At 39.5% G+C, this 11,260-nt stretch overlaps 1 protein-coding gene across 2 annotated transcripts; it reads left to right on the top strand.

Moving 5' to 3' along the window:
• The first annotated feature begins 2,374 nt into the window (after positions 1–2,374).
• Positions 2,375–8,880, top strand: LOC104960657 (transcriptional repressor protein YY1-like). 2 transcript variants are annotated; one of them, XM_010788782.1, is made up of 5 exons: positions 2,375–3,146; positions 4,362–4,512; positions 5,233–5,293; positions 5,731–5,889; positions 7,788–8,880. In XM_010788782.1, the coding sequence occupies exons 1-5, from the start codon at positions 2,537–2,539 to the stop codon at positions 7,968–7,970; spliced, it is 1,164 nt and encodes a 387-aa protein (XP_010787084.1). In that variant the 5' UTR covers positions 2,375–2,536; the 3' UTR covers positions 7,971–8,880. The 2 variants fall into 2 exon arrangements, with proteins under 2 accessions (XP_010787084.1, XP_010787073.1); XM_010788771.1 differs by having other exon boundaries at positions 4,350–4,512.
• Positions 8,881–11,260: the final 2,380 nt, after the last annotated feature.

Genomic DNA, 11,260 nt, shown 5'->3' with positions numbered 1-11,260 from the left:
GAAACCCCCTTTTTGAACCTCGCCCCTGCAGCTGCTGCTGTGGCCCTGAGAAGGAGGAGAAGAAGGAGGCCCAAACTGTGACATCTTCTCATCCTGTTCGACACCTCACACATGTTTGTGTTACATTTTGTTTGTTGATTTGGACGAAATGGGGCACACTCGCGCACTGATTCCTCAGATTTTCTCAAATGTTTCGGTCTGTTTGTCATCCCAGTTCGCCCCCTCTGTCCTCTGCTGCAAAGAAAATTGATCAAATTGATATGATTTTGTTTGTTTGATTTTTTTCACAAGTTTGTATTCAAATTTAAAATATATATATTATTACTATCATTTTCATTATTATTACTATCATTTTTATGATTGTCAATGTAATGTTAATATGAATAGTAGTAGAGTAGTGAGTACAATGGTAATAATGAAGAAATGATCATGAGAATTTGATAGTAATGATAATGTTGATAATTATAATTGCACATCATGTTATGTCAGCCTTTTGTATTTTATATTTGTTTTCATTTTGTTTATTTGTGTTTGTTCAAACCACATCTAAAAATAATTATATTGATCTAACCCGGAATTTTAAAAAGTTTTTTATCCTTTTCACCAACACAGCTATGTGTGGAACCACGGCAGAAAAAAACAGGCTTTAACCTGAAATGGAGGCTGAAAAAAACTTCTTTGGATATTGTAATCTTATAAACAAAAAAAAAATTAAGAAATAATACACCAGAGTATTTGTGATCATGTTGTTAATAAAATGTTTATTGGCTGCAAGGATATGGTGAAGTATTGTTCATTGTATTCTCTCTTTTTATGACAAAGTGCTTCCTGGTTTGACAACGCAAAAAAAAAAAGAAACGCACTAAGTTTAAAATGAATTCAAATAAAAACTGTGAACAATGTCTTGGATAAATGAGGTCGTCTCTTTCCTTTTGTAATTGTTTGGGTGCTATTTTTGTGCTGGTCTGGTGATTTAGTCTCTCACATTTCCCCCAACACAGAAACGTGCTTATGAAAAGGTGCCATAAATTACAGCCGGTGCAGAATAGAGCAGTGTGAGAAATTGGAGGTGTTACTGTCCCAACCATATTGTGTTGTTCAAGTGTTGCAACTAGGATATAAATAAATAAAGTAGGACACTGTTATAGTGTCCTGCAAAAACATTTTATAAATAGTTTTAAAGGATAAACCCAGATAATTAATTAATGTCATGTATGTTTATGTATTGATGTGGATATTTGTCTATTTACTTATAAATTCATGAAACTATTTGTTACAAAATTGAACTATTTATAAGACCAATTCATAGATTGAACCTTAGGAGTGAAATGTGTTGGTGTAAACATATCATTTAAATAAAACCGCATACTCTTTAAGCACTAGACTATCTTCTCACTGTATTGCTTTTATAACCTGGATACAACTCGTTGAGGAATACATGTATGAATACATGCATTTGCTGAAACTATTTTTAAATAGCAGGCTAGGTAATTATTTCCATAGCATTCCATGGTCATACAATATGTAATAGGATTGAATAAAACATTCTATGCTACACTGTCAGTAAATGCTTTAAAGAAACTGCATTAAACTACATAAACCCCAGAAATGACTTTTAGATTTGAGATAGAAGATACTTTTTGATATCCATTATAGTTTTACTCAAATATTAATATCTTTCAAATTGTAAGGATGGCATTAAATACTGGATCTTTGCTTTCTATCCAACATGTGTGGCCACAACATGGTAAAAGATGTCACAGCAGGTGTTTGTTTCTCATCATAATGTAGATCTAATTGCCATAATCGGATGACCATTGAACTCTATTCTGAATGGTTGAGGTCCCAGAACGGATAATACAAATATAAAATCTCAATGAACTCCAATCCTGTTTTCCACTTGTGTTTGACTATCAAAATAAATCTTAAAAAAGGTTTAGTTAACCGTTAATAACAATAACAACAGTGATCAATAGTAACGCTAATGAACATATTGATTTGTGTAAAGCTTCCTTTCCAATTGAATCACATTCAAGTTGAATGAGCAATTTTTTATATATAATTTGAATGATATTGCCACTTGGAATGAACTTTTTGGGGTATTTTATAAAAACAACTGAACAGACGTGTAGTTTATTAGTTATATCTTTATTTATTTTTAATACCACAAATTATGTCCACTCCATTATATTAAAATATAATTGTGAGTAAGTAATTTACATTTCAATTCATATTTATCCAGAAAGATATGTATATAAGTATTTTTGTGTCAAATATGAGGAAACCTGTAAACAAAGTTTGGCAGCACTGTCATCAAGTTATCGCTGGGTTTCCCCAAACCTCGCGAGGTTTCGAATTGGAGAGCATAGTGGTAACGAGAAGTGGCGTGGGACGGAGTGGAGAGAGTTGTTATCGAAGAAGAGGGAGAACAGAGCGAGGCAGGAGCAGAGCAAGGGGGTGTGTGAGTGTTTTTAGGAGGTCAAAAAAAGGAGCACAACACGGCGTGAATGAAAGAGGCAAGCTGGCGGACTACAACATGGCATCCGGAGATACTCTGTACATTGAGACAGACGGCTCGGAGATGCCGGCCGAGATCGTGGAACTCCACGAGATAGAGGTGGAAACGATACCGGTGGAGACTATCGAGACCACGGTGGTCGGCGGGGAGGACGACGAGGATGATGAAGAAGACGAAGAAGAAGACGAAGAAGACGACGACGACGACGACGACGGGCAGCCCATGATCGCGCTCCAGCCGCTAGTTTCGGACGACCACAACTCGATCCACCATCACCACCACCACCATCACCACCATCAGGAGGTGATCCTGGTCCAGACCCGGGAGGAGGTGGTCGGTGGGGATGACTCGGACATGCACACGGACGGCGGGAGCGGGTTTGAGGATCAGATCCTCATCCCGGTACCTGCTCCCGGGGTGGAGGACGAGTACATCGAACAGACTCTGGTGACTGTAGCCGGGAAAAGCTCAGTGGGTCGGATGAAACGGGGAGGCGGCAATGGGGGCAAGAAAGCGGGCAAAAAGAGCTATTTAAGCGGGTCGGAGTCTGGTGGAAGAAAATGGGAACAAAAGCAGGTGCAAATAAAGACACTAGAGGGGGAGTTCTCTGTTACAATGTGGGCATCGGGTAAGTAAACGTTAGCCGTGTCTGTCACTGTTGTTAGCTTTGCATGAGGCCTCATTGCCAGGGCGTTGTCCTGCTGCACCAGACTAATTCCTGGAGTGGTACGTCGCACCAGCGTAAAAAGCGACAAATAATGCAAGTTTTCGATGCAAAACACTGCTATGTCATATTGAAATGTTTTTGTTTTGAAGGGAGGCCATGTTTTAAGTGTTGCTGGGCGCCGCCATATTCCCCTAGACTAGTAAGTATGGCGGCGGCCCCGAAAAAATGGCGATAGTCGCGGCCAGGCAGAGATGGCGGCGGTGCTAGGGGGAGATAGACAGCTGCGTTTTTAGGATCTCTGTAGGCCGCCAAAACTGGGACACGTGCTGCTCTAATGCAGCTGCAGAAGCTCCTGAGGATTATGTAAAAAGGGCAAAAGTTTAATGTGTGTAAAATTGTGAGCCAGGTACTGTTCAGGCAGTAAATCGTTTAGCTGTTAGCTCGGGTTGCTGTTGGTGGTAGCTCACCAGACAGCTTAGCATTTGCATGGGGCTAACTACTGCCTCTGTGCAGAGCTATGGTACTGCGTGCAATGCAACCCTGCTCAGGTGTTTGCCCACCAACGGCTCTGACTAATACTATTAATAGTCCAGATATTTACGATGCATTTTATTTTACAGTTAAGTGGAAATACATTTTAACATTTTATCACTGATATTAAGCTTGCCTATTTAGTTTTGAGAGAACACAGCAGTTGTATAGAGTTATTTAGTGCACTCTGCTGGTTGTTAAAGTAGGATAAAATAATGTACCTACACATTTATTTAACATTATTAAAGATATGTCTTGTTGTTATACATGACGGTTGTGTATATAATAGAACAACACATATCCAAGCCAGAATTCTGATTGACCTTTTGGTTATTTCCCTTTCCTTAAATGTAAAATGTAGTGGCATTTTTATTTGATTGGCAAGAGTGTTTTATACATTTTTATTTTTACCCTTCAAGTTGTTAAGTAAAAACCTGCAGACTGGTGAGCAGTATGGTAAATGATATATGGAAACATGTCATTTTCCTATATGATTTGTCAAAGTAATTATGTAACATGGTGATATTTTCCTGGTATGAGTTCAGGACCAGCAGATGTGTTTTCCATCCTTCAGGCTTGTTGCTAGGGAAACAGCAATGCGTTATCGGTTCAGTCTCTGTAATGTTTTCCTAGATGACACTAAAGACATTGACCATGAGTCGGTGGTGGAGGAGCAAATAGTAGGGGAGAACTCCCCTCCAGACTACTCGGAGTACATGACGGGGAAGAAGCTGCCCCCTGGTGGTATCCCGGGCATCGACCTCTCAGACCCCAAACAGCTGGCAGAGTTCGCCAGGTGAGTGTGGCAGAGCACCTTGTTCGTGTTAACTGAGAAAACTCCAATTATGGAAACTGCGGTTCATATGCACACAAATAATATCGCAGTGAAAGGAGGAGTGAGATAAAAATGGTTCTAACCCTCAACACATTCATCAAATATTCACTTTATTCTTAGTCTGTTGTTAATTCTTGGTTCTTCTAACCAATTTTGTATCTTTTAGACGGATTTAGAAATGTTTGACACATGTTCAAACTGTATTTTGTTGCAGGTTGCATTACTTTTGGGCTGTGATACATAGACAAGTGTGCAATAGATTTAATATTTAAATATTACAAATATAATCAAAGGAAAAGTACAATCCTAAATAATGCTAAATAAATGTTCAGAAAACAATATAAACCATTAAAGACTTAAAAAAACAAAAACAATGATATGCACACAAAAAAACACACTGTGTATATTAAGGATGGTGTACCATATGCTGAAGTAAAAGGAAGTATTCTACAGACTGTCACATAATAGTTCCGATAGTGCTTCACTTTTCTGTCAACATGTTCCACCTGGAGGTGAAATGTCATATCAGGATGTTTCCATCCCCATTCTGGTTATTGATTAACTAAAACAAATTAACATTGTAAGTGGACTAGCAGATAACATGTGGAACAGGCATGGCTTTGTGAAATGTGTCTATGTTTGTTTGAAACCCCTAACCATGTCCTTTTTTCCCTTAATCAGGATGAAACCCAGGAAAGTCAAAGAGGACGACGCTCCTCGGACGATAGCTTGCCCTCACAAAGTAAGTCTCACGCCGTCGTCCCCAGATAAACCCTGTCACTGTTTGCTAAAATAGAGTTCACAGATCCTGAAATGTTTAATAGTCTTGCACTGTTGTTTTCTGGGTAATTGAACATTTCTGTAGGTTATTTAAGAGTGAAGAAAGCACTCGGTGTATTGATTTCCATGTACTTACAAGAACAATCAAGCCTTATCTGACCTCTACATGTTTAGCTAATGCGAAGGTTTATTTCCTGTATGAGCAGTCGGAAGCTGTTAACAATACATTACAGGATCAGGGGAGAATAGATGCAGCTCCACTTCTTTTCAGGATTTTAACCTGCACAAAAAGCTGCGGACATTTGATTTTTAAAAATAAACTAAAAGAGTTTACATTTGCTATAAAGAACCTTAAATAATTTCCTTGTCTGTACTTTTTGCACTCTCTTTTCTCTGCAGGGCTGCACAAAGATGTTCAGGGATAACTCGGCCATGAGGAAGCATCTCCACACCCACGGGCCACGCGTGCACGTCTGCGCAGAGTGCGGCAAAGCCTTCGTCGAGAGCTCCAAACTCAAACGTCACCAACTTGTTCACACGGGGGAGAAACCCTTCCAGGTGAGCGTCTAAATACACAAACCCCTCATAGATACATTCACAAGTTTGTCCAATTTTAAATAGAGGAGCCCATCACATTTTTAAGTCAAAGTCAAGCTAAGTAGAATGGAATAATAACCAATTGATTGCTCATAAGTCAATTCCCACCATGCACTGAATGCCAGTAATACTTTTCATCGTCAAATGTCACCCAATCATTGTCATTTTGAGTCTTTGCATGTCTTTTAACTTGGAGACTTTACTCCAGATTTGAAAAAACCTTCTTTATTTGCTGACATATTTCTATGAAATGTCAATTGAGATTTTCTTGTGCATCTGCGGTAAAAATGGTAGTCTTAGCTGAATAACATCAGTATTCTTCTCAGTCATTTTTGTAACAATAGTTTCTCAATTTAACGAAGAGGTGATCTTTTAGCAAGCAGAGTTTAAAGGAGCTAAAGCTGTACTGTCAAGCTAATGTTTGGGTGCATTCACACCCAATAGTCCGTTTTCTGGTGCGCACCAGACGACAGTTTGTTACATTGTTTTCTTTTTCAGAAGGTTCGGTTTGCGTTCACAAGGGCAAAACTCAAACGGACTATAAACTTTAAACACAAGTCATGTGGTCGGAAATGCTGTTCAACCATTGGTCAGACATTAAGGGGGTAAAAACGCAAATCCCGGCAATTTCTACCGGATCTCATGCTGCTTTAATCTGGAGATCAGCGGACACTATCGGCCCACGCATATGATTATATCATCAGACAAGGTCCGTTAAAAAACATTATAACACATATAATGAGACGTTCTGCAGTAAGGAGGGGCGTTTCACCGACGACAGGTGTTCTTACTTTTATGTAGCTGACGGAGAATTTTTGCTTTACACGACACTGTTCAACACTTCATTCTGCTTCACTCTAACTAAACAACCGCGGATGTCTTGAAAGACTCTTTCGCTAAAGATTTTGAAGATATCCCCGTTCTTGTGACACGTAAATACTACGCTTCCTATGTTTTGGTGCGGACTGCGTTCACACCAGCAATGAACCGCTCCAGAGTTCGCAAGCAAGCGCTATTTTAGCGGACCAGAGTCCGGTTGTTTAGTTCACTTCAGAGGTCTCGGACTGTGTTCACACCGACCCAAATGAACCGCACCAAGCGGCTAAACGCACCAGGGTTCGATTCAACCGGACTATACAAGGCAGGTGTGAACGCACCCTTAGATTCATTTTTATGGTTCCATCTGGGTCATAACCTATATGTTATTTGATGGTTACATTCTCAATATTGTTGGAGCACTGAGACGAAAGCTGACAAAAAGTCAGCATACTTTAATTATCACCAAACAGTTTTGCTTTGACTTTGGTTGTTGCAAGAGAAAAAGCTCTTAGGATGACCACTAACCTATGTGTTTGGCAAACATATCGAATGTGAGTAACATTGTTTGCTGCAACTGGAACTTCCTCAAATCCAGCAAAGAGCTGAAACAGAGTTGCTAACGCTAGCTTTTAGTCTGATAGCATTAAAGACCTCACAGTAGGGAAATACTAAATGACATTTGTTCAATTTGACATAACCTTTAAACCCTAACACAATTGTAAAGTAGTAGTTTTTAAGTCATTCTTAGTAATTTAGCTGGTGCTACATGCTCTTAACAAGCTCTAGTTAAGATTGGCAGATTACATTAAAGCAGATAGACACACAGTTGATACATTCCTTATCTTTCTGACTTTGGTTTGGGAAAGGTTACAAATTCGCCCCGTCAGAACTCTTAAAATGCATTTCCAACACTAAACTCTTAATGCAAACTGCTTTAACATGTAGAGAAATGAAAGGCGCAGAGTAAAATGGCCCCAGGCATTGGGTTTACTGTAAGATCAGCATGCGACTGACCCCCTTGCTCCTCTCGTTTCTCTTAGTGCACCTTCGAAGGCTGCGGGAAAAGGTTTTCTCTGGACTTCAACCTGCGCACACACGTGCGGATCCACACTGGAGACCGACCATACGTCTGCCCTTTCGACGGCTGCAATAAGAAGTTTGCGCAGTCAACCAACTTAAAGTCTCACATTCTCACACACGCCAAAGCCAAAAATAACCAATGAGAGCCCACTTACCAGCATTCAGCCTCAAAGACGAAAAAAAGAGCGTCCTCGCAGAACACCTGAAACCTCTTTGGAGGACGGAATGAAAAGCTTGAGACTTATTGATTTATATGGAAAAAGAGACTTAAGAATACTGAAATTCAGCTAATTTTCCTGCGTCCCCTTTTCTTCTGCTGTCATATTTGGATGAGGAACACAGAGACTATTCCCCAAAGCCCCGGCCAACACAGTCCCTCCGTTGCTCCAGTGGCACTTAGCTGCCAGAAGATGGAACTCGTGGACAAACATCAGAGACTTATTTTTACCAGAGCAAGAAGAGAAGCAGTAGTCTATTCGTATTTTTATTTTCTCACATAGCTTTTATTTTCCCCAAGTGTGCATATTGTACACTTGTCTCAGGCTATGTTAAGTAAAATTGTGATTATTTTTTTTCCCTCTTGCATTATCGTACCTATGATACAAAAAAGGCCCCTGGCCTCTTTTGACCCGTTTCACATGTATGAGAAGTTTAAAAACAGCTGTATGTTTGCATTTCCATACCCTCTTTGGTTGTATTTTTCTCTAACCACAAAATAACCGTGTATACTTGTATTGTATGGCTGTATTGAAATTATGTAGACATAGATAAAGGTGTGATTTAAAGTGTTAACCAATTAAACTCTTAGTCATGAGTTGCATTATATTTTCTATAAACTGTCTTTACACAGATGAATGAGTAGCATAAGCTTTACTCGGAGCGTGTCTCAGTTAAAGGATCTGGAGCGTGCATTGAATGGACTGACCATCACTTTCTTTGTTAGAATGTAATGTACAGATGTCAACCATTAACTTCCTTTGTTCATATATTTACACCCATGTATCTCAACTGCCCACAATAAAATGGCTCATTCCAACCCTGTTGAAAAAGACACACACTCTATGTTATGATTGATGTTGTTATTTGTCTTTAAAAATTCCATCTATATTGATGCTAACCAAGCATATCTTTCAGCCTGCTTTATAATATCAACCACTACATCGAAAATGATCATACAAGTTCTTTGCGACAATATAAGGGAATTGTTTTTCAGAGCAATTGGCACCTAGATGCCTTTCCTTGTCATGTATGATCATAACTGAATTTGTTCAGTTATGATTTCCTTGACTCAAGGAAATAAGAAAATGTTGGGACACCCCATGTGCTTTGGGAAAGGAGATTTGGGTAAAGAAGGCCTTCAATATATTATATACCATTTGTCAGATTAAACAAAAATGTGAGTTATCGTTAGTTTTACCTCTAATACTATTAGAGCTCATTTTTTCCTAAGCACACTGTAATGTTTTGAATGCGTGTTCATTCAATAAGGAAATATTTCATGTACACGTACTTAAAAAAATCCAAACCTGCTTGGGTAAGGCACATTTGGTAACCAGCCAAACAAAAACGTTGGAATGCTGTCAGATCCTTTTTCAACACCGATTCGCATCGTTTGTATTCCCCAAGGAAACGCTGAGTGTCAAACACTTCATTTCCTGCACTCGGATGAGTTTTTATGCACCAATTTATAGTGGTAATTGGTGCATAAAAACTCATGTGACAATTCAAAATTCCATTAGACTCCTGCATTCTGTATTGCTGTCAAATATTTATCCTTTTCTCATTTAAAGTCATCCTTTCTGAGTCGTTATACACGTGGCACTGATTCACGTTAATGACACATTCATTGAAATGTCCAAACCCCTGGATTTCAAAAAGGTTAAAACACTGCACGTTCAAAACAACCCACATATGTGTTCTCTTAAAAGTAATATTACAGGCAGCCGTAATAAAATGTCAAGTTTCAACAGCATGCTAACTGTTTTTGTGCCAAATACATGAAATAGAGACGGACAGGGAATCCAAATGATTGAAGGTGAATTGTCCACAACAGTTTCCTAGATTCCAAGGAAACTTATTTTAAATGCGATGTATGTCCATTTAATATTCTGAAATCAGTAAATATTTGACATTTTTAAGTGCCACTTCACCTTCACAAAATCCAGCTTCATACTCCTGTGGTTAGTAAACACACCACAGGCCTCCCAAAGTGTATTTTCTCGAGAAATAAAAACATAAATAAATCTAACCCTCTTCATTCATATTTGATCAGGATAACAGGCTTTCTAAAAGCTGCACCATCTCAATGGAGTTTCCTTCCTCCCTCTCTACTTGCAGTTTTTGAGTTTACACATAAATCCATTCCCTTTTCTGCTCAGGCAGCAGGATTAGCACAACTGTCGACCTCAGCTGTCCTGCTAAGATCCTTGCTCTTCGGCCTGATCCTGGTCATCCCGCTGCTGACTCCAGACCAGCTCTTGCTGCCCCCTCCTGGCACTGATCTGTAGTGCCTGGTACCCCGGTGTCAGTGCTCTCCATGGTGCTGAACCCACAACCACCAACCTCTGTGTGTGTGTGTGGGGGGGAGTTTGAAGAGTCTCTCTCGCTTTCTGTCACATAACTTATCCAGGAGGAATCGAGATGTTTTGTTTTTCTGGTGAGGGGAAACTTTGATTTATCTCCAGTGCATTTTTGATGTAGTATTGGCTTTTATAGAGCTGCTTTAAATTCAGAACCACTCTCCCTCTACCTGAGCCTAACGCAGTGTGTGAGAGAGTATATGTAAAGGCTGATTCAGGCATGATTCCACTTGGGGGTCCCTTTTTCTTTTTTTCTAAGGGAGCATTTATTCACAGGATTGGTTGTTTGATTGACAAAGGCAGGGGAGAGTAAATGCACTACTTGTTATGCAGCTGAAGTCTGTCAAGCCTCCAACACCTGCTCTCTTTCAGATGCTTATTTCATTATGGCTTCTCTCCCAGGAGTCAAGGCACTTCTTTTTTATTTTCTCCTATTTTCATTCTGTACTGCGTGTTTACCTGGATGTTATTCTCTTTCTCTCATACTCTTTTTCTCTACTCTCGCTTAAACTGAGTATATATTTGCAGCAGTGTGAGATCACACCTACAATCTGGATTTGCTTTCATTAGTGTCTCGGTGTTGCACTGGCAGGGGAGCAAACAAAGGGTTATCACAGTGAAGAAAAGCAATGGTGAGACACTGACACTTCTCACAGCTGCACTCCACCTGTGAGTGGAGACTAAACCAAACAAGCTATTCAGATCAAGTCATTTTAGTTTATTATTCATTATATAATAATTCTCTGGAAGCCTTAAAGAGGACATATTTGGTTCAATTTCAGGTTCATAATTGTATTGTGTGCCTCTAATGTGACCTGTTTCCATGTTTTAATGTTCAAAAAGGGGGGGGGGGG

The sequence above is a fragment of the Notothenia coriiceps genome, unplaced genomic scaffold (assembly GCF_000735185.1).
Source record: "Notothenia coriiceps isolate Sejong01 unplaced genomic scaffold, NC01 NC01_scaffold00001411, whole genome shotgun sequence".
NCBI classification, from domain to species: Eukaryota; Metazoa; Chordata; class Actinopteri; order Perciformes; family Nototheniidae; genus Notothenia; species Notothenia coriiceps.
This window is presented reverse-complemented; position numbering and strand designations above follow the sequence as displayed.